Source organism: Chiloscyllium plagiosum, unplaced genomic scaffold, assembly GCF_037043375.1.
Source record: "Chiloscyllium plagiosum isolate Xiang-an unplaced genomic scaffold, Cpla_swu_hap1 HiC_scaffold_43, whole genome shotgun sequence".
Taxonomy (NCBI): Eukaryota; Metazoa; Chordata; class Chondrichthyes; order Orectolobiformes; family Hemiscylliidae; genus Chiloscyllium; species Chiloscyllium plagiosum.
The window spans coordinates 2,569,120-2,593,385 of record NW_028270181.1 but is presented as its reverse complement, the minus strand read 5'-3'; the positions used below and the strand labels follow the sequence as shown (position 1 = coordinate 2,593,385).

General features: G+C 42.2%; 1 protein-coding gene across 2 annotated transcripts in view; it reads left to right on the top strand.

Moving 5' to 3' along the window:
- The window catches only part of LOC122541949 (serine-rich coiled-coil domain-containing protein 2), a 642,154-nt gene that overhangs the window by 523,131 nt on the left and 94,757 nt on the right, over positions 1 to 24,266 (top strand). For both annotated transcript variants that reach the window (XM_087982459.1, XM_087982460.1), the window contains one exon: positions 19,272 to 19,370. In XM_087982459.1, coding sequence (XP_087838585.1) covers positions 19,272 to 19,370 — 99 coding nt within the window. The remainder of the gene's footprint in view (positions 1 to 19,271; positions 19,371 to 24,266) is intronic.

Below are 24,266 nucleotides of genomic sequence, written 5' to 3'. Positions count from 1 at the left end.
CCCTGGGAACAATTGCTTAGTTACCCTCTAATTGTTCACCAAGATGGCCAACATTCACCTTAGCGATTGCTTTCGGTGGAGACACCACAGCTCAGATTGCTCTGAACCTGTCACAAAGTCAGGATGTGTGTTTTCAGTAAAAGCTGCTGGATACGTAATCCAGAGGCAAATGATTCGGTGTAACACTCGGGTTTACATGAAGACAAATAAAAGGAAACTTATCATTGTAATCATCTGTTCCCTTCTCTCTCATAAATATGTCTGTTTTCCCCTTAAATGCATCTCCATAGTTCACTCTGTGACAGAGTTTCAGTTCCTCACCATTGTTTGATTAAAGAAGATTCTTTGGAATTCATTGTGGGATTTCTCCACTGCAGAATGATCAGCCTTGATCAGATTGAATGGTGGGGCAGTCTCAAAGGGCTGAATGGCCTATTCCTACTCTTTAGTATGTTTCTTGGCACATATTTCATATTGATGCCGTCTAGATCTGCTCTTGCCCACAAGTGGAAGCATTCTCTTTCTATTAACTCTTTCATAAACTTTTCAGAATTTTTAAAGATTGAAGAGGCAAGGAACCTGTTGATTTCCACCCCCTCCCCCGCCCCAAAACCCAGCGGCACTGAGTTCCTGTTGATGTTTCAGATGACTTCAGCACAAGTCAAATAAAGAACTAAGGATTTTGTTGATCATGCATCATTTAACTAGTCAGGACATAAAGTTTTTGAGTTACTCAGGTTGATTTGTGTGGCAGTCTGAATTCACACTACCAGCGTATTTCAATATACCTTATTGCTGTGGAATCAACACAATGAATTAAAGCAGCTTACAGTTCTGCTGAACAGGGGATGCTTTATAAAGAATGAGAAGCTGAAAGATTGGGCAGGTCACTCATCCAGATATTAAGCATCTGGGTTGTTTGGTGACTGCTGACAGTAATAAAATGATGCAAGTGCTTAAATGGACCATATCTTTCTGTTGGACTTTTATGTCAATCTGACAGCTTCATCAAGTTCGATGATGCTGACTTCTCAAAAAATTTCCAAACTGAATATAAATTTTCTAAATATCCAGGAAGATTAGTTCTCACCTTATGTGAATTATTTAGGCTTGAATAGGAATTGTTGAGGTTCATAAAAATGAAATTGTAAGTAGTTACAGATGTATTTTTTGCTTCCATATTGAGTGCACTGGAATTGTGGGCAATTGAGAGTAGCTACTGTAAAGTATAATGAATGTTTACTGATAATATTCAGGTGAACATAGTATACCATTGCTTGAGCTGAGTTGGCAGAAATTCTGTTAAACAACACGACCAAGATCCTCTGGAGTAATGGTCAGCATAGACATTGATATCCTTTCTCCCATTACATCTACTCAATAAGGTGTTAGGTCCTCTCCATCCTACACACTCCAATTCATTGGTCTTTTTTTCATGTCACCATGACCTTAAGCATGTTCTCTCTAACTTTACTCTACCTTTCCAAGCATCACTGGTGGCTACTTTATCTGGGGACAAGTTGGGATGGACAATAAACACTGGCCTAGAAGGTGTCACCTTCATCCCAAAAAAGAAGTTGTGGATCTCCCGAGCCTTGTCCACATTATCTGGATCCTGAAACTTGGATAAAATGTTATGTTATAAAGTGTTTCAGATGTATTTAAGTCGATTTCTTTATCTTTTTTTTTCACATTTTGTTGCTTATTTTTGACCCATTGTAAGATAACAATTCAGTGGTGTACATTAGCAAAATCACTTGATTCATTTAGTTTGCTCAAGAAAGTAAGTTGCCACCTTGATACCTTGACAATGCTGTGACATCTCTCACACAGCAACAGAGGTGCTTCGGCCATCCAGGGCACAACATGGCATTGTGACCTCTGGACCTATATGCCAACATATAGCCTGGAGAGAGATGCTGCATGCTATGGGCATTGAATTTTATCCAGAAATGGAACATTATAGCAGCTGTATAGCTGAAATCAATCGACAGTGCACAGCTGCCTGTGCTTATACAGAGACACTGCAATTTACAAATTAACCCGGTCAGTGAGAGCAAGTGAGGTGTTGGTTAATTTGCTTCATTAGTGCCAGGTAAATGGACAAAACATATTTGCTTTGTATTGTAGTGAAGGTTAGTCTCTGTTTATTCCAACCCTCACCTCCATTCTTATTAATGTAACTGTTTAGCAATCACACACCTATTACAAAAACTCGTTATAATACATGTGAAGCAGCATGTCCATAAATAAATGAGTTTTGTGCTGCATGTCGTCTGCTGTTGTACAAAGGATTGCACAGTGTGGCTATCAATTATAATTTACCAACTTAAACTTACAAAAATAAAATTTCCTGTATTGCAATCTGTTCATGTCAAAAGAAAATATATACTTTTCTCTCTTCGAAGGATATTTATCAAAAGTTTGATATTTCAGTTTATTGTTCACATTGAGTCATCAAACTGTACAGCACTGAAACAGACCCTTCAGTCTAACGTGTCCATGCCAACCAGATATCCTAAATTAACCTAGTCCTATTTGCCAGCACCCGGCCCATATCCCTCCAAACCCTTCCTATTCATATACCCATCCAGATGCCTTTTAAATGTTGTAACTGTACCAGCCTCCACAGCTTCCTCTGGCAGCTCATTCCATACACGTACCACCCTTTGTGTGAAAAAGTCACCCTGTAGGTTCCTTTTATATCTTCCCCCATCACTTAAACCTCCAGTTTCGGACTCTCCCACCCTGGGGAAAAGACCTTGCCTGTTCACGCTATCTGTAGTCCTCATGATTTTATAAACCTCTATAAGGCCACCCCTCAGCCTCCGATACTCGAGGGAAAACAGCCCCAGCCTATTCAACCTCTCCCTATAGCTCACATCCTCCAACCCTGGCAATATCCTTGGAAATATTTTTTTGATATTGTACAGTTGCAACATTTAAAAGGAAGTGTTTAGAGAGGTATGGGCCAAATGCTGGCAAATGGGACTAGATTATTTTAGTATATCTGGTTGGCATGGACAAGTTAAGTTGAAGGGTTTGCATCCATGCTGTACAACCCAATTCACTATGATATGGTTCCATCATTTTTTCCATTTTATTTCCTCAGCAGCATATTTATGGCATGGATCTATCAATTGTTTGATCTGTAGAATATATTGAGTATCCACACAGTCCGGTACTATTACAGTTAATACTGTACAAGTATTTCTGGGATAATATGATGGTTGCATTCCTGCTATAGAAGATGGCTATGTGGTAGAAAGTTCCTGTTATCCAAACAGTACACACTATTTGTCAACCACTTTATAGCCAATATGCATCGATGAAACATGTAATACACCAGAAAAACTTGTCTAGTCAATACAGAGCCATCTTTTACAGTGAAAGGACTGATGGGGTGACTAGCTCTCATTGTTACCTTTGTATAAATGGGAGAAAAACTTCAAGTGAGTGTATAAATGGGAGAAAAACTTCAAGTGAGGGCTTAGATCAATACATGGTTTAACACAGCAATCCCAAAGTTGCTGACTGAGTTATGGTACTTGGTGAAAATAGTATCCCACCATCAGTCTCATCCTTGAATGTGTGAATGCCTTGCTGCTACTGTGTTTACACAATAACCAAGCTAAACACGACACAGACAAATAAATTTTGTGCACTTTCATGTTAGATGCCTTTTAATAAGGCAATGTATTAATTACTACCAAACAACATATCTGATAATTAAGCTATTACAAGTGTGGGGTCATATTCATTTCAGTTATAATTATTCTGAGGTTTGTAATGTGCAAGGTTTTGAATTGAGCTTTATTTTCCCCACATTCTTGTTTTTACCTGTCTCTTAATCCACTTTTTCTTTCCCTGCCTTTATTCCTATTTATGTACCAGATTTGATGGTGAAGTCAGCCTCCACAATTTGAACTTGTTTAAATGTCCTTGCACCATTTATTTCCCACTCACCAATCTCCTTGGTTAAGGAGGTGTACAGTTGCTCATCCTCTTTCCAGCTCACTCATTCAGCAACTGGCCATGCAAAGGTAAAAGCAAGACCACTCTGCTACAGCAAAATATAGACCTTGTTTTTTAATGGTAGCAAATCCCAATTAGAACTTGTCTGAATAAGGAATAATAAGCAAACACATCAAGAAAATAGTTTAGGCTGTGGCACAGTGGTAGTGTTCCTACCATTGAGCCAGAAGGCCTGGATTCAAATCCTACCTGCTCCAGAGGTGTGCAATAACAGCCCTGAACAAGTTGAATCAAAAATCTCGACGAAGAAAATAGTGAGCTCAGTAGTGTTTGGTGTCAGTTGATATTATTTCCTGGGCACACTGCTGGAAGTGAGTCTGTAATGCTGTAATATGTGGGTTCACGCACCTCCTGAGCTGAATGAAAAGCCTTGGGCTAGTTATTCATCTTGTTTCCTCGTGAAGAATGGCTTTTGAGTTTCCCAGCACTAGCCATTTTGCTACGCGAATTAATTCATGGTGCAAACCACTTCCAAGCTTTCTGATGCGTGATAACATCAATGCAAGAATTTCATTCAGTTTAAGTATCGATATAGCATCAGCTGAAGAACAGTAGCCAACTAAAATATAAAATGTATAAACGCATTACAGATAAAGTTTAATTTGGAAATCATATTGAAGAAGTACTTGGGTTTGAAAGTAAATGTGCAGACATTTGAAGGCAAATGTTCTTCCTGTCTTATTATTTTTTTCTCTAAGCTTTGTTGAAACTGTATTGATTTCTGTTGTCTTTGATGCAAGCCAGCTTTGGTCAGTTTTCTGAAACTGGTAATTTGGTCAGTTGTTTTGTCACAATGGGACTGTGTATTTTGCTTCAGTGTCATCTAAAATTCACGGGTAGCTTGTGTGCATCAACCGACTTGATTCACACATTTCATTGCTGCATATGCTTTTCATTCTTTGTTTTAAATCGTCTATTCTCCTGTTGGAAAATAGCATCTAATTTAGAAGCAGCTAGTGGAAATCACCACAATATCCAGAGAGTAAATGAAAATTACAATCCTACAAAGTAATTAAATCCCAAACCAATACACAGCTGTGCATTTGATACCTCCAGCCATACATTGTATTGCCACATGATTCATGCATACCTACATGTGACATTTCTCTCTTTCTCCCTCTCGAAGGTCTTTATTCTTTTGCAAAATTCTATACCTCCCGCAAGGAACAAATCAATTATTCTGAACCTTATCAGTATCTGTTTCCAAAAATGTTGCTGCACAGAAAATGCCTCAAATGGGCATCAATAGATCACAGATATTAAAATACAATATTTCAGAATTATTAAAACTCCCTGCGTTCACACTTCCTACCTGTTTTGGTTATTTATAGTTTTCCCAGATAAATTGAATGATGAGTTTTCAGTAGCTCTTTAAGTAGTTTTTTTTATGAGGACAAAGGAAGAAAATTTTCCCATCAACAGGATAACCGGTTATTCAGTCATCCTGACTCAAGGCTCAGAGGCAAACACTCATCACCTGTCCAAGCAGTCACTGGCTGCACCATCCTTGCTCCTCTTTCAGCTAAGCAGACTTATGCTGATAGACTTGGCACAGTACAACTGGAAAGAATCATGGACATCATTGAGAGGTGATCAGGAAACATTTCATCGGATATCACAAGGATTTGCCTTTGCAGAAATACTGGTACAACAGATTATGCAATCATGAACTCTTTGAGTATTCTGTCCCAGCTGCAGTTTCTAGGTATGTGTTGTTCGCAGATGTCACCAGATGTTAAGAACGTTTAATGGTCTTGGGGCCTGAAATGTGACCATGGCTCAGATAACTTGCAGTAATGCCAGGTTTCAGAATCTGATAGTCGCACACGGCTTGAATAAATGGCTGAATTTTTTTTCTGTTTTTCATGCTCTTGTAGCTGTGATGCTCCCTCAGAGTCAGAAGGTCATGGTTCCAAACTCCACTGTAGGCTTTAATATAGTTTGAACTCTCCAGTGCTGTACTTTGGGGGTCCTGCATTAACAGAGGCATCATCTTTCTGGTGAAATGTTGAAATCCAAACAAATAAAATCCCACGGCACTATTTGCTTCCCAAACCAACATTTTACCTTCACCACAATCACCAAAAGTAGATTGACCATTTATTTCATTAATTTATATGGAATCTTGGGTGTCAGATGTATTTAACTGAACTGAGTACACAAAGAAAGAAGTACAAGAATTGCATTTTGTTTACACTAATGAGGGGCTGGTTACCATGACTAGTTTGATCGCTAGCCTGTAGTTCAGAACAAGACCAATTGAGATAGATTTGCACTTGCCTCTTGGCTTTGATCTTGAGTGGAAGGCCAGGCCAAGCCACCGTGAACAAAAGCTGCCACGGAAATAGCTCAGGATGAGGCGTCAGTGGACAGTGAGCCAACGTATTGCTTATGGGCAGAGCACACATTACAATTTGCACAACTCATTAAAAAGGCCATTTAAATTTGTGACATCACTCGAAAACTTGGTGATTGAATTGGCCACACTAAAGGACAGTGCTGCACCATTGTTTGTATGTCTTTTCCCACAATTAGAATTTCTTTTTGTGGTTGCACATTTCTCAAGTAAAGGGTAAAGTCCCAGCATACCATAAGGCTGCTCCCTCATTAGATAGAGATCACTGATGGTGAGTTTAACCTGAGGATTACTACACCTCGGGCGAGGGGTGAGGTTGAGACCTTGATGGTAACCTTACTATCCAGCCAACTAAGGCAACCAACTCCCACCAGCGGTCCACTTGTCCATTTGTTCATCATCTCTGTGCTAGAAGTGTTCATGTCTCCATTAATAATTAGTATAAAAGCAGGGTTTAATATAAAAGCAAATAAGTTTATATGGAATTGATCTAGATCATGGTTAGCCCCAACTGAAGTTGTGTGCAGATCTGAGAACCTCATCATAAGGGACTTAAGGAAAGACTATGACAAGTGCTCATTAAATTGATGCAGGACTATAAACTTTAAGTTAGCAAGTAGATTTGGAAAAAGTAATTATTTCAGTGAGGTAGAGCTATGCTGAGGAAAAACAAATCAGAGATTTCAAGGTTAAGCAATTTTGAAGGTCGATAATGAACTATTATTTCCACATGCTGACAAATTGTGAACTGCGTTACTAAGGAAGTAGAACAGGTTTTACACTAAATAGTGGGGGCAAGGGCCCAAATTTGAGGAGTTGTGGCAAATCGAACAGCGAGGAAAAGATAACAGAAGAAGGAATTAATGTGAGAAATGATAAACAGATGGGAGGGGATAGATCTAAGAACAACTCAGCAGATAAGTCCAGAGGTTACAAAACTTAAGGCACTTTTTGAATACATATTCAAAACAAAAGAGATGAACAAGTAGGTCAGATTGGGATAAATCAGTATGATCTTGTGGCTATAACTGAGACGTGGCTGCACAATTACTGAGTCCAAGATCTGAATAATGATGGATACGTGATGTTTCGGAAGGACAAGAAGCGAGGAAAGGGTGGAGGAGTGGCTCTGTTAACTAAAGATGATATTAGTATAATAGAGAAGGATGACCTTCAATCAGGAAAACAGGATGTAGAAGTAATCTTGGGAGAGATGAGAAATGAAAGAGGCGAGAGATCACTTGTGGAGGTGTGGATAGCCCCCCCCAATGATACTAACGTGGTAGGACACTGTATCAAGGAAGAAATAATTGGAGCTCGTCAGAAGGAGATAACAATTACAATGAGGTATTTTAACTTGTATATAGACAGGAAAATTCAGATGGGAAAATGTGGTCTAGATGAGAAATTCATTGAATGTTTTTAGGACAGTTTCTTGGAGAAAATGAAGACTGCAGATGCTGGCGATCAGAGTTGTAGAGAGTGGTACTGAAAAAGCACAGCAGGTCAGGCAGCATCCGAGGAGCAGGAGAATCGACATTTGAGGCATAAACTCTTCATCAGGAATGAGGCTTGTGGCCCAAGGGGGCTGAGAGATAAATGGGGGTGAGGCTGTGGGGGAAGGTAGATGGAAATGCGATAGGTCGATGAAGGTGTGGGTGAAGGTGATAGGAGTGGATAGGTGGGAAGGAAGATGGACAAGTAGAACAGAGCAAGAAGGCGGTGCTGAGTAGGAAGGTTGGATCTGGGACTAGGTGGGGGAGAGGAAATGGGGAAACTAGTGAAATCCACGTTAATCCGATGTGGTTGGAGGGTCCGAAGGTGAAAGATGAGCGTTCTTCCTCCAGGCAGCTAGAGTTTGACAGTGGAGGAGGCCCAAGACCTGCATGTCCTTGGCGGAGTGAGAGGGGGAGTTTAAGTGTTCAGCCAAAGGGCAGCATGATAGTTTGGTGCGTGTGTCCCAGATATGTTCTCTGAAATGCTCTGCAAGTTGTCCTGTCTCCCCAGTGTAAAGGAGACCACATCGAGACCAACGGACACAGTAGATGATGTACGTGGATGTACAAGTAAATCTGTCAGGTGTGGAAGGATCCTTTAGGGCTTTGGACGGAGCTGAGGGGGGAGGTGTGTATGCAGGTTTTGCACTTCTTGCAGTGGCAGGGGAAGATGCCAGGAATGGAGGGTGGATTGATGGGGAGCGTGGACCTAACAATGGAGTCATGAAAGGATGGTCTCTCCGGAATGCAGATAGAGGTAGGAGGTAGAACCAGGTGCCAACTTGCAGACATTTCCTACTGCCCCCTTGGCCACAATCTCATCTTCCATCACCAAACAATCATAGAACATAGAACAATACAGCACAGAACAGGCCCTTCGGCCCACGATGTTGTGCCGAACATTTGTCCTAGCCTAAGCACCCATCCATGTACCTATCCAATTGCCACTTAAAGGTCACCAAAGATTCTGACTCTACCACTCCCACAGGCAGCGCATTCCATGCCCCCACCACTCTCTGGGTAAAGAACCCACCCTGACATCTCCCCTATACCTTCCACCCTTCACCTTAAATTTATGTCCCCTTGTAAGGGGAAAAAGTTTCTGACTGTCTACTCTATCTATTCCTCTGATCATCTTATAAACCTCTATCGTCACCCCTCATCCTTCGCCGTTTCAATGAGAAAAGGCCTAGCACTCTCAACCTATCCTCGTACGACCTATTCTCCATTCCAGGCAACATCCTGGTAAATCTTCTCTGCACCCTCTCCAAAGCTTCCACCTCTTTCCTAAAGTGAGGCGACCAGAACTACACACAGTACTCCAAATGTGGCCTAACCAAAGTCCTGTACAGTTGCAACATCACTTCACGACTCTTGAATTCAATCCCTCTGCTAATGAACGCTAATACACCATAGGCCTTCTTACAAGCTCTATCCACCTGAGTAGCAACTTTCAAAGACCTATGAACATAGACCCCAAGATCCCTCTGTTCCTCCACCTCACTAAAAACCCTACCGTTAACCCTGTATTCCGCATTCTTATTTGTCCTTCCAAAATGGACAACCTCACACTTGGCAGGGTTGAACTCCATCTGCCACTCCTCAGCCCTCCTCTGCATCATATCCAAGTCCTTTTGCAACCGACAAGAGCCCTCCTCACTATCCACAACTCCACCAATCCTCGTATCATCTGCAAATTTACTGACCCACCCTTCGACTCCCTCATCCAAGTCATTAATAAAAATTACAAACAGCAGAGGACCTAGAACTGATCCCTGCGGAACTCCACTTGTAACTGGGCTCCAGGCTGAATATTTACCATCTACCACCACTCTCTGACTTCGACCGGTTAGCCAGTTTTCTATCCAATTGGCCAAATTTCCCTCTATCCCATGCCTCCTGACTTTCCGCATAAGCCTACCATGGGGAACCTTATCAAATGTCTTACTAAAATCCATGTATACTACATCCACTGCTCTACCCTCATCCACATGCTTGGTCACCTCCTCAAAGAATTCAATCAGACTTGTAAGGCAAGACCTACCCTTCACAAATCCGTGCTGGCTGTCCCTAATCAAGCAGTGCCTTTCCAGATACTCATAAATCCTATCCCTCAGTACCCTTTCCATTACTTTGCCTACCACCGAAGTAAGACTAACTGGCCTGTAATACCCGCGGTTATCCCTATTCCCTTTTTTGAACAGGGGCACAACATTCGCCACTCTCCAGTCCCCTGGTACCACCCCCGTTGACAGTGAAGATGAAAAGATCATTGCCAACGGTACTGCAATTTCCTCTCTTGCTTCCCACATAATCCTAGGATATATCCCATCAGGCCCGGGGGACTTGTCTATCCTAAAGTTGTTCAAAATGTCCAACACATCTTCCTTCCTAACATGTATCTCCTCTAGCTTACCAGTCCGTTTCACACTCTCCTCTTCAACAATACGGTTCCTCTCATTCGTAAATACTGAAGAAAAGTACTCATTCAAGACCTCTCCTATCTCTTCCGACTCAATACACAGTATCCCACTACTGTCCTTGATTGGACCTACCCTCGTTCTCGTCATTCTCATGTTTCTCACATACGCATAAAATGCCTTTGAGTTATCCTTGATCCTACCCGCCAGAGATTTTTCATGCCCTCTCTTGGCTCTCCTAATCCCTTTCTTCAGGTCCCTTCTGGCTATCCTGTATCCCTCCACTGCTCTGTCTGAACCCTGTTTCCTCAACCTTATGTAAGCCTCCTTCTTCCTCTTTACAAGACATTCAACCTCCCTCGTCAACCAAGGTTCCCTCACACGACCATTTCTTTCCTGCCTGACCGGTACATACATATCAAGGACACGTCGTATCTGTTCCTTGAAAAAGTTCCACATTTCCACGACATCCTTCCCCGAGAGCCTATGCTCCCAACTTATGCTCCTCAGATCCTGTCTTACAGCATCGTAATTACCCTTCCCCCAATTGTAAAACCTACCCTGTTGCACGCACCTATCTCTCTCCATAACCAAGGTGAAAGTCACAGAATTGTGGTCACCATCACCAAAATGTTCACCCACTAACAAGCCCATCACTTGTCCCGGTTTATTACCGAGTACCAAATCCAAAATGGCCTCCCCTCTGGTTGGACAATCTACATACTGAGTTAGAAAAGCTTCCTGGACACACTGCACAAACACGCCCCCATCCAATCTACTTGATCTAAAGAACTTCCAATCAATATTTGAGAAGTTGAAATCGCCCATGACTACTACCCTGTGGCTTCTGCACCTTTCCAAAATCTGTTTCCCAATCTGTTTCTCCACATCTCTGCTGCTATTCGGGGGCCTATAGTAAACACCCAACAAGGTGACTGCACCTTTCCTATTTCTGACTTCAGCCCATACTACCTGAAAAGGCAGATCCCCCTCGAACTGCCTTTCTGCAGCTGTTATACCATTTCTAATTAGCAACGCCACCCCCCTCCTTTTTTACCACCCTCCCTAATCCTATGGAACATCTGTAACCAGGAACCTCCAACAACCATTCCTGTCCCTCTTCTATCCACGTTTACGTGATGGCCACAACATCGTAGTCCCAGATACCGATCCACGCCTTAAGTTCACCCACCTTATTTCTGATACTCCTTGCGTTGAAGTATACGCACTTGAATCCATCTCTGTGTCCGCAAGTATTCCCTGTCAGTGCTACCTTCTTCACAGCCTCCCCACACACTTGGACATCCTGACAAACAGCTAGCCTACTTGCTGGACTACAAGTCCGGATCCCATCCCCCTGCCAAATTAGTTTAAACCCCCCCGAAGAGTGCTAGCAAACCTACCCCCCAGGATATTGGTGCCCTTCTGGTTCAGGTGCAACCCGTCCTGCTTGTCCAGGTCCCACCTTCCCCAGAATGCAGTCCAATTGTCCAAATACCTGAAGCCCTCCCTCCTACACCATCCTTGCAGCCACGTGTTCAACTGCACTCTCTCCCTATTCCTTGCCTCACTGTCACATGGCACCGGCAACAACCCAGAGATGACGACTCTGTCTGTCCTAGCTTTTAGCTTCCAGCCTAACTCCCTGAGCTCTTGAATGACCTCCCCACCCCTCTTCCTACCTATGTCATTGGTGCCAACGTGCACCACGACTTCTGGCTGCACACCCTCCCCCTTAAGGATTCTGAAGACATGGTCCGAGACGTCTCGGACCCTGGCACCCGGGAGGCAACAAACCATCCGAGAGTCTCGCCCATGTCCACAGAACCGCCTGTCCGTCCGTCTAACTAGAGAGTCTCCTATAACTAGCGCTCTCCTCCTCTCCCCCTTTCCCTTCTGAGTCTCAGAGCCAGACCTCGCGCCACAGATCCGATCACTGCAGCTTACCCCTGCTAGGCCGTCCCCCCCAACAGTATCCAAAGCGGTATACTTATTGTTTAGGGGAACGACCACAGGGGATCCCTGCACTGCCTGCTTCCTCCCCTTCCCACCTCTAACTGTTATCCAGCTACCTCTGTTCTCTGGCGTAGCTATGTCCCTGTAGCTTCTATCTATCACCTTCTCAGCCTCTCGAATAATCCTCAGTTCATCCAACTCCAGTTCCAGTTCCCTAACTCGTTCTGTGAGGAGCAGGATCTGACTGCATTTCCTGCAGATGAAGTCGGCAGGAGTATCGGTGGTCACCCCTACCTCGAACATCCTGCAGGAGGAACATTCCACTGCCTGCGCTGCCATTACTCTACACCTCGTCTCCAAAACAAGAACACTGAGTAGCTTACCTGTGAACTTTAAAGTTAGGTTAGAGGAGGAGGATGGGAGGGAGGCCCTACTATATAGGGCCTGGGGTCTAGAACACACCCACTCAAATATCAATCACTTACCTTCCCGACCAGCTCTTAGCTCCAACTTCACTTCCGCCCAGCTCGCGCCGCTCTCTGCTTCCCGACCAGCTCTGCGCTCCAACCTCACTTCCGTCCAGCTCGCGCCGCTCTCTGCTGAGAAAAAGGATCATCCCCCAGATCATCCACAATCTCATCACCTCAGGAGATCTCCCACCAACAGCCTCCAACCTCATAGTCTGGGAACCCCGCACCGTCTAGTACTACCTCCTACCCAAAAATGACAACCAGTACCCATCCACTGACACACTCATTCGATTGGTTGAATTGGTCCTCAGCCTCAACAATTTCTCCTTCCAATCCTCCCATTTCCTCCAAACCAAAGGGGTAGCCATGGGCACCTGCACGGACCACAGCTATGCCCGCTTCTTCGTCAGGTACGTGGAACATCTGAGGCTGAGAGGTGACCTTGTAGAGGTTTAGAAAATCATGAGGGGCATGGATAGGGTAAATAGGCAAAGTCTCTTCCCTGGAGTGAGGGAGTCCAGAACTAGAGGGCATAGGTTTGGGGTGAGAGGGGAAAGTTATAAAAGAGACTTAAGGGCCAACTTTTTCATGCAGAGGGTGGTAAATGCATGGATTGAGCTGCCAGAGGAAATGGTGGAGGCTGGTACAATTGCAACATTTAAAAGGCATCTGGATGGGTATATGAATAGGAAGGGTTTGGAGGGATATGTGCCGAGTGCTGGCAGGTGGGACTAGATTGGGTTGGGATATCTGGTCGGCATGGACGGGTTGGACCGAAGGGTCTGTTTCTGTGCTGTACATCTCTGTGACTCTAGGACTCTACAGCAGCACCACCTTTTCCTCTGCAACATTGATGACTGTATCAGTGTCACCTCGTGCTCCCACGAGGAGGTTGAACAGTTCATCAACTTCATGAGCGTCTTCTACCCTGGCCTGAAGTTCACCTGGACCATCTTGGACACCTCCCTCCCCTTTGTCGACCTCGCCATCTCCATTTCTGGTGATCAACTTAACACAGACATTTTCTACAGACTCCCACAGCTACCTGGGCTACATCTTCCACCCTGCCTCCTGTAAAAACGCTATCCCTTATTCCCAATTCCTCCGCCTCTGCTGCATCTGCTCTCAGGAGGACCAGTTCCACCATAGAACATCCCAGATGGCCTCCTCCTTCAGAGGCCACAATTTATCCTCCCATGTGGGCGATGATGCCCTCCAACATATCTCCTCCACTTCCCATATCTCAGCCCTTGAATCCCACACCTCCAATCGCAACAAGAACAGAACCCTCCCTGGTCCTTACCTCCCACCCCATCAATCTCCAGATACATTGCATCATCCTCCGCCCCTTCTGCCACCTATAAACAGACCCCACCACCTGGGATATATTTCCCTCCCCACCCCTATCTGCATTCCGGAGAGACCATTCTCTCCGCAACTCCCTTGTTAAGTCAATGCGCCCCCAACCCACCCTTCACTCCCGGCAAATTCCACTGCTAAAGCAAAAAGTGTAGAACCTCCACACATAAACACCGTTTCCCCCCCAACCGCCCCACCAAGGCCTCAAAGGATCCTTTCACATCTGACAGATTTACCTGTACTTCCACACACATCATCTACTGTGCCCATTGCTCTCGATGTGGTCTCGGCTACATTGGGGAGACAGGATGTCAACATGCAGAGCACATCAGAGAACATCTCTGGGACACACGCACTAAACACACCCACCACCCTGTGGCTGAACACTTCGATCCCCCTCCCACTCCACCAAGTCCTTGGCCTCCTCCATTGCCAAACTCTAGCCACCCGATGCCTGGAGGAAGAAATCCTCATCTTCCACCTTGGGACCCTCCACCACACGGGATCAATGTGGATTTCACCAGCTTCCCCATTTCCCCTCCCCCCACTTCATCCCAGATCCAAATCTCCAACTCAGCACTGCCCTCTTGAACTGTCCTACCTGTCCACCTTTCTTCCCACCTATTTACTCCACCCTCCTCTCACCTTCACCCCCATATTCATCTACATATTGCACTCCCAGCTACCTTCCCTAGCCCCAGCCCCTCCCAGCCCCACCCCCTCCCATTTATCTCTCAACTCCCGGCCCACACTTCCTGATGAAGGACAGTTTCTCAGACTAGCACGTTGTGGCTCTAACCTGTGATAGGGCTAGTGTCTATACTAGACTTGGTTTTGACTAACAAGATAGGATTAATCACTGACCTCAGAGCAAACATGCCCCTGGTAACAGCAATTGCAATATGATTGAAATTTAATACCGTTTGAGAGGGAAGGGTGGGTCCAAGACTACAATTTGGAGTTTAACCAAGGGTATAAAACCAGAGACAGCAAAAGTGAACTGGCAATTTAAGTTTAAGGATAAGTCGAAAGAGATGCGTTGGCAAACATTTAAGGGAATATTTCAGGAAGAACAGACCATTCCAACAAATAAAAAAATTGATGGGATGGACATACTGTTGTGTTAACTTAAAAAAAATCAAAGATAATATCACACTCAAAGAAAAGAGATAATTGTGCAAAGATAGGTGGTAAGTCAGACCATTGGACAGAATATTTTTAAAATAAGCAAAAAATAGCAATAAATTAATAAGGAGGGAAAAGTTAAAGTGTATGATTTAGTTAAAGAAAAATATAAAAACAGGAAACATTTATTCAGGTATTTTGAAAGGAAAAGAGTTATCAAAGGAATTGCTGGATCTATAGGAAATGCATCTGGGGAATTAGTAACAGGGGATAAACAGATGGAAGATGAATTAAACGAACATTTTACGTCTGTCTTCATTGTGAAGATATAAGTAGCATCCTGGAAACAGCTGCAATATCAGGAATTCAAAGGGAGAAGGGAGTTTAAGAAAGTTAAAATTCGCAGGGAAGGAGCATGGAGTAAGTTGTTGGAGCTGCAATTTGACAAGCCCCTGGGTCCTAATCATCCTAGGTTCTTAAAAGAAGTAGCAAGTGAGATAATTGATGCATTAGTTTTAATTTCATATTTATCATTAAGATAATGTGGGAAGCTATTATTAAAGACACTACACCAGGGCACTTGGATAAGTTCAAAGTAATCAGGGAACCAACATGGCTTTGTCAAAGGGAAATCATGTTTAAATACTTTATTGTAGTTATATGAAGAAATAATTTGTGCTGTGGATAAAGGGGAACAAGTAGATGTTTTGTACTTGTATTTGAAAATAAAAGATCAGGGTGTAGGTAATAACATATTCACATGGTCAGAAGATTGGCTGGCTAACAGGAAGCAGAGATTAGGAATAATTGGGTCTTTTACAGGCGGGTAGGACGCTACTAGTGAAGTTGAGAAGAATCAGAGTGACTTAATTGAAACATTTACAATTCTGAGGTGGTGAATGGGGAAAGGGTTTTTCCTGTTATGGAAGAATCCAGATACTCTGAATCATAGTTTAAAAATACCAGAGTGCCCATTTATATCACTATTCACAAGTTTCTGTCCTGACTTAAAAATATATTGTTGTTTTTTTCACTGTCACTGGGTCAAAGTCCTGGAACTCTCTCTTTAAGGATATTGAGGGTCTACCTCCCGCATATGGTTTAAGAAAACAGCACACCACCACCTTCTCGAGAACAACCAGGGACAGGCAATGAATGCTGATCCAGACTGTGATTTCTATTTTCCATCAATTAATTGAAGAATAGGAACTAAATGGCATAGACTTTTCAGGAACCTGTTTTATAAGAAAATGGGAAACGAGCCTATGTTTTTAAAAGGGTATGTGATCTGAAAGGGAAATGTAGAATAAAGGTAGAGTCATAGAAAAGGAAATGCACTTTAAAAACTAGTTTCCCTTGAAGTGCTAAAGTTTTTCAAATCTTGCTTCTATTATTAACACAGGCTCAGTGAGTCAATGGTTACCTTCTGTGTTATTATTTCTATACAGCTCATAATTGGCTTTGCCTTACTTGCTTCTACAGTTCTCAAGTTCAGCCTCTGAAGCCACAAAAGGATAGAAATTTATGCTGTGGCTATTGCGTTTGAAATATTGTATCTGTAATCCTATTTGCAACCCTAACGTTGCCCAGTGTTTCAATAGTTTTAGTTGTCTTTCATGCCATTTTATTGTTAAATTATTTCATTACAGATTACTTGGGGAAATGTTATATTCCGTTAAATATCTGCATCATATCTGTGGTGGAGTAATTATGAATCATGCAGTCCTTCACTTTAATTACCACCAACTTCACTCTGCTAGCTGGAAGCTGGGGAATCTGTCACTGACCAGGAGACTATAAATGGAGCCATCCAGCAGCTGCTGAAAGACGCATTTGTCTACATTCTTTGACTAGTGTACACTCCATCTGTTCCTGATTAGAATAAGGACATTGTGATAAGGACAGAAACTCATTACTGCAAGAAATTGCTTTGCCTCAGGAAGTACAGCATGGTGTGACATCTCCAGAATATGAATCTATCGCCAATAAGTGCTTCATTAATGAATATATAATTAAATAAGTCTGCACTAATATTTACTTACTGTTTGCCAAAATATAGATTTTTGTTACTGCATTATTCATAAAACAGACTCTGAAGAGCACAATTGAGATGGAAAGTTTGGATTTTCTATTGTTTCTTTAGTCAATAGTGAACCACAAGTATATAAAGCTGCAGCATGTTATGATGCATCATTTGATGTTGTTATTGAGTGTGGTAAGAATATATTGTATTTATATAGTTCGTTGTCACAACACTCAGAAATGTCTCGATTAATTCTTTTGAATTGCAGTGACTGCTGTTACATGAATAGATATAACAAGCAGTTCAAGGTGTTATCAAATTATCTGATTCAAATGCACACTGTGTACCTCATTCCCAGTCATCACATCTTTTAATAAACTGCAGTGAGGAAAATCACTGATCAGAAACAGCAGTACCTACACAGAACAAAAACAGAAAATACTCAGCAGATCAGGCAACATTTCAAAATTTGCGGATGATGTGAAACTTGGAAACATTGTGAGCTGCGAGGAACAGTGTGTCGAATTTCAGCAGTCCATTAACAAATTGTTAGTATGGGCTTACAATTGTCAGGTTAAGTTCATTTTGAAGAAGTATTAGGCAATTCATTTTGGTAAGTATAAGTAAAGTTGTCATTGTCCTGAAGGGTCATGGGGTGATCTCTTATTGAAACGATTGACAATGGTTTAACCTCAGGGTCACCACGCCTCAGGTGAGGTTGAGAAGGTGGGATCTTCACGGTAACCTCAGCTGCACTGTTGGCGTACTCTGCATCACAAACCAGCTATCCAGCCAACTGAGCTAACTGACCCCGAAAATTCATTTTGATAGAAACAACACAGAGAGACAAAATAAAATGGAGTGTACAATTCTAAAGGGACTGTATGAGTAGATGGACATGGCTATATGTGTGCATAACAAACTGTGAGAGTGGTTAATAAAATATCAGAGTATCCAAGGTTTTTATTTTTAGTGCCATGGGGCACACAAAACAAGGAGACTTTGTTAAACTTCTTTGATATACTGGTAGCAGCCTCAACTGGTGTATTGGATCCAGTTCTGGCACCAGATTTTCTAAAGGACATGAGAGGATAAGAGGGACTGCGGAAACGATTCACTCAAATGATTCCAGGGAGGAGACCCCTCTGCTCCATAGATTGGAGAAATTAGGACTGTTTTCCCTGGATAAGAGAAGATTTTATAAGGACGTTAAAAATAATGAATGGTCCGGACACACTAGGTACAGGATAAACTGTTCCTGCTGGTTGGAACATTAAGAACAAGAGCACACAGGTCATTGTTAAATGAAGCAATGGTAAAGTGAGAAGTGTTCATGGTGTGTGTGTGGTTAAAACATGTGGAGAGAATGCACATTAATATTTTTGATTGATGACCATTTCCTTTTCTCCCCAGAGTCCTGCTGGAAGGACACAGACCTGAGTCACCACTTCTCTCTCATTAAAAAATGTGCTGAGCATTTCCACCATTTTCTGGTTTTATTTCAGATTTCCAGCACCTTCAGTATTTTGATTTTGTAGTAATGATATAAAATCTTTTTTTACCATAATTAAATGCAGAAAGGTGTTTCAGTGGATCATCATTTGAGAAAATGTGGCAATAAGCCATAGTAGGTGACAGTGGACAGATGAGCAAAAACTTGGCCAAAGCTTCTTAAAAGAGAAGAGAAAAGTATAAATTGCAATGAGTTTAGGCAAGGAATATTAGGATTAAGGAACTAGATGTTTGAAAACAAAGGCAGCAATTGTTCAGTGGAAGATGGACAAGAGACTAGAGTTGGAAGAACACAGAGTTATTAGAGGGTTTGAGGCCTGGAGTTCATTACTGAAATAAAGAGGCATGAGAAGTTGAACACAAGAATAAAAATATTCAAGTTGTGGTTTTCAGTGATCAATGCAAGTCAGAGGACTTTGCTGAATGAAGAGAAAAGCATCCATGTAAGTTGAAAGGACTTCATGTGACTGCCATGATTACCTGATCATACTGACTCATTCTATCTTTATTTATACACAGAGCACCAGATGTAATTGCCAGAAAGGAAATTCTGAAACACAAGGACCAGCTTTTTCAAATGCTGACAAAACCACCCAAACAGTCAATAAGGAAACTTCTGTAAGTCCAGTTTCTCCAGATCTTTCAGCATTTCAACTGCTTGTGTCAGTCATATCATCTTGTTTATCATTAGTTCTCCATTTTCACGCTGTCTTGCATCTGCATGTTGGGGTTAAAGCAACTCCAGGTAAAGTTACCAACATTAAGGGGTGCTAGTACTGGCATGTGTATGAGAGAGAATGGTGAAAAAAACATATCTCCTTTTAAAAGTATTAGATTTAATGACCTATTGTTTTGCCTGGCTGCTTTGATTCATTTGACAAAAATCCACCTTTTCAGTGCAAGCCTAACTACTCCTTCCTTTCTTGACATGGCTGTCCAGTTGTTAAGAAACTATGGCTTGAGTAGGTCACATAACAGGACCTACAATTATGCATTCAAAGTTGAGAGAAATATAACAGGAATTTCTAACAATTTGGGCAAATTTCTCAAACTGCCTTCATGAGAAGAAGGGTTCACTCTGATTATTGTTAAAGATCATGTTGACAAAACCCAAACCTAATATTGTCTTTCATCAGTATGTTGCTAATATAATGGAATACATTATGTGATAGTAAGTGAAAATAGCAAATCCACCAAAAATGTTTGATCTTCTAATGCAACGCAGCATCAGTCATCCAGCCTAGCAGAGTTGGGGGAGGGGAGAATCTTGACTACCACACTGTCTATCTTTCTATCTGTTTTTAATATTTTGAAATTCTTTGTTTTACCTGCAAGTGCTAAAATCAATGGCTCAATATTCCCCTTACGCTTCCACCTATGATAGTTTCCATTTTCTGAGAGCCATGCAAGTAATATTAGAACAAATGAAATATTAATAGTGTGGTATGTGGTGCTAAATGCCTGCGTTCACAGAAAAATTACATCCTGAAGTCTTTTTTAAGGTGTAATGTATGAATAGTCCATCATCGGGCTTAACATTTTATCATCCTGATGATATTTGGTGCTGTGCTTAACTGTGCTTGCAGATTTATGAAAGAGGACAGAATATGCACTCTCAATCCTAGGTATACCCAACTTCCTTTCTCGCATCCATCCTGTCACTCCTTGCTTGTACCTGGCACTATGTCCCCTCCCGCCTCTTGTCTTAGCTCTCCTCCCACAGCTCGACTTGATCTGGTCTCACTGACAATATTTGCCACTTACCCATGGGGCTTGTTGCTTCTTCTGCACCTGATCAGCTTCATTCAGGTTAATGACCAGAATGAGATTGCTTAGTGTGCTGTGAGATGATACACACTAGAATCTGACCTATGACAGAATAAATTAGTTTGTGTAAAAATCCTTACAGCTAGCAGACAACAGTCTTTCATATAATGCTGGGATAGAAAGTCCAATAACCAAATTTGTAGGTGACACCGAAATAGGTTGGCAAACAAGTTGCAGTGAAACAAGTTTACAAATGGGTATGGATAGCTTGGGTAAATGGGCCACAATTTGGCAAATGAGGTTTAGCGTGGATAAGTGTGAAGTTATCCATTTTGTATGAAGGAAGAGAAAGGCAACTTATTACCTAAATGGAGAAAAACTTTGGAGTGCTTCAGTGCAGAGGGATCTGGGTATCCTCATGTATGAATAGCAGAAAATTAGTATACAGGTACAGCGGATAATAAGGAAGACAAATGGAATTTGGGCATTTATTGCTAAAGGAATTGAGTATGAAAGTAGAGGAATATTGCTGCAACTGTGTAAAGCATCAATGAAATGGCACCTGGAATATTGTGTACAATTTTGGTTGCCTTATTTGAGAAGGGATGTAGTTGCATTGGAGGCTGTTCAGAGGTGACTGACTTTGCTGATTCCAAAGAAGGCAGGTTTGCCTTCTGAACAGGTTGAGTAGCTTAGGCCTACATTCTCAGGACTTTAGAAGAATGTGAAGAGATCTAATTCAGGTATACAAGATGCTAAAGAGGTTTGACTGAGTTGATGTAGAGAGGATGTATCCTTTGGGGGAATCTAGAAGAGGAGATCTTAAATTTAGGATAAGGGGTAGCAAATTTAAAACAAAGATGAGGAGAAATTACTTCTCATAAAGGACTGTGAATCTGTGGAATTCACTGCCCCAAGTAGTGGATGCAAGGACAGTGAGTAAATTTAGGGAGATGGACAGATTTGTAATTAGTAACCGGTTGAAGTGTTACGGAGAGTGGGCAAGAAAGTAGAGTTGAGGCTGAGATGAGATCAGCCATGGTTGTCTGAAATAGTGGAGCACGCTCAAGGGGCTGAATGACCTCCTCCTGCTCCTGGTTTTTAGTTCTTATAGTTACAGGTGACTTCTGATATTTTCTTTTCTACTAGCAGTGTTTCATTTTAATTCAACCTTTTAAATCATAACATTTCATAAATGTTTTTATTTTTCCTTAATATTCTTTACTTTGTTATCTATTAGTTTCTGCTTAGTTTCAAGTAATCTGTCTTAGTACCAATAAAAACCTGAAATGTGTTCAAAAAACAAGTGGAAGCACAAAATTAATGTTTCCTTTATCTTAATTAAAATGTGTTCTACACTAAATTGGAAATGATACGTATTGTACCATGCTGCAGTGGTATGTATCTGGATACAAGATTTGGCACACAAGCATTTTAAGTGTTCAATTGTCAAATGTTGCATAACCAGGAATAGGAGGTAATTCTAATTTGATTTTAAAAATATAAAATATGCATGGGAAGGAGCCTAAATTGATTACATTTCTACTGAAGGTCTTTAGACAATAGACAATAGGTGCAGGAGTAGGCCATTCTGCCCTTCGAGCCTGCACCACCGTTCATTGTGATCATGACTGATCATCCTCAATCCTGATCCTCCCTTATCTCCATAACCCTTGATTCCACTATCCTTGAGAGCTCTATCCAACACTTTCTTAAACGAATCCAGAGACTGGGCCTCCACTGCCTTCTGGGGCAGAGCATTCCACACAGCCACCACTCTCTGGGTGAGGAAGTTTTTCCGCATCTCTGTCCTAAATGGCCTACCCCTCATTTTTAAGCTGTGTCCTCTGGTTCGGGACTCGCCCATCAGCGGAAACATGTTTCCTGCATCCAGAGTGTCCAATCCTTTCATAATCTTATACGTCTCAATCAGATCCCCTCTCAGTCTTCTAACCTCAAGGAAATACAAGCGCAGTCGCTCCAATCTTTCAACATAAGATAGTCCCGCCATTCCAGGAATTGACCTCGTGAACCTACGTTGCACTCCCTCAATAGCCAGAATGTCTTTCCTCAAATTTGGAGACCAGAACTGCACACAGTACTCCAGGTGTGATCTCACCAGGGCCCTGTACAGCTGCAGAAGAACCTCTTTGCTTCTATACTCGATCCCTCTTGTTATGAAGGCCAGCATGCTATTGGCTTTCTTCACTACATGCTGTACGGGCATGCTTGCCTTCATTGACTGGTGGACAAGAACACCCAGATCTCTTTGTACTACCCCTTTACCTTACTTGACTTCATTTAGGTAGTAATCTGCCTTCCTGTTCTTGCCACCAAAGTGTATAACCATACATTTATCCACATTAAACTGCATCTGCCATGCATCTGTCCACTCACTTAACCTGTCCAGATCACCCTATAATCTCCTAACATCCTCCTCACATTTCACCCTGCCACCCAGCTTTGTATCATCAGCAAATTTGCTAATGTTACTATTAATACCATCTTCTATATCTTTAATATATATTGTAAAAGCTGCGGTCCCAGCACTGATCCCTGCGGTACCCCACTGGTCACCGCCTGCCATTCCGAAAGGGAGCAGTTTATCACTACTCTTTGTTTCCTGTCAGCCAACCAATTTTCAATCCAAGTCAGTACTTTGCCCCCAATACCATGCACCCTAAATTTGCTGACTAACCTCCTATGTGGGACTTTATCAAAGGCTTTCTGCAAGTCCAAGTACACTACATCCACTGGATCTCCCTTGTCCATCTTCTGAGTTACATCCTCAAAAGATTCCAGAAGATTAGTCAATCATGATTTCCCCTTCATAAATCCATGCTGACTCTGACCTATCCTGTTACTGCTATCCAGATGTGTCGTAATTTCATCCTTTATAATAGACTCCAGCATCTTTCCCACCACTGAGGTCAGACTAACTGGTCTATAATTTCCTGCTTTCTCTCTCGCTCCTTTCTTAAAAAGTGGTACAATATTAGCCACCCTCCAATCCGCAGGAACTGATCCTGAATCTATCGAACTCTGGAAAATAATCACCGACGCATCCACGATTTCTAGAGCCACCTCCTTCAATACCCTGGGATGTAGACCATCAGGCCCCGGGGACTTATCAGCCTTCAGACCTAACAGTCTCTCCAACACCAATTCCTGGCAAATATAAATTCCCTTCAGTTCAGGTCCTTCAGCCACTGTTACCTCAGGGAGATTGTTTGAGTCTTCCCCAGTGAACACAGATCTGAAGTACCAATTCAACTCTTCTGCCATTTCTTTGTTCCCTGTAATATATTCCCCTGTTTCTGTCTTCAAGGGCCCAATTTTAGTCTTAACCATTTTTTTGCCTTTCACATACCTAAAAAAGCTTTTACTATCCTCCTTTATATTTTTGGCCAGTTCACCTTCGTACCTCATTTTTTTCTCTGCATATTTCCTTCTTAGTAATCCTCTGTTGTTCTTTAAAAGCTTCCCAGTCCTCCGTTTTCCCACTCATCTTTGCTATGTTATACTTTTTCTTTATACTTTCCGGAGTAATTTCCCCTTTCCCCCCCCACAGCTTTCTGTGGAGCTGTGACATCTATAACCTATAGCCATGTCGACATGTCCAGTTTAAAGTGTTGCAAATTCTTTAACCAGTACATTCCAGCTAATGGACATCATATCAAAGTTATACTTGAGGAATTTATTTGCACCTCTAGCCTATTCATTCTTTTTTGTTGGAATGACGGGAGC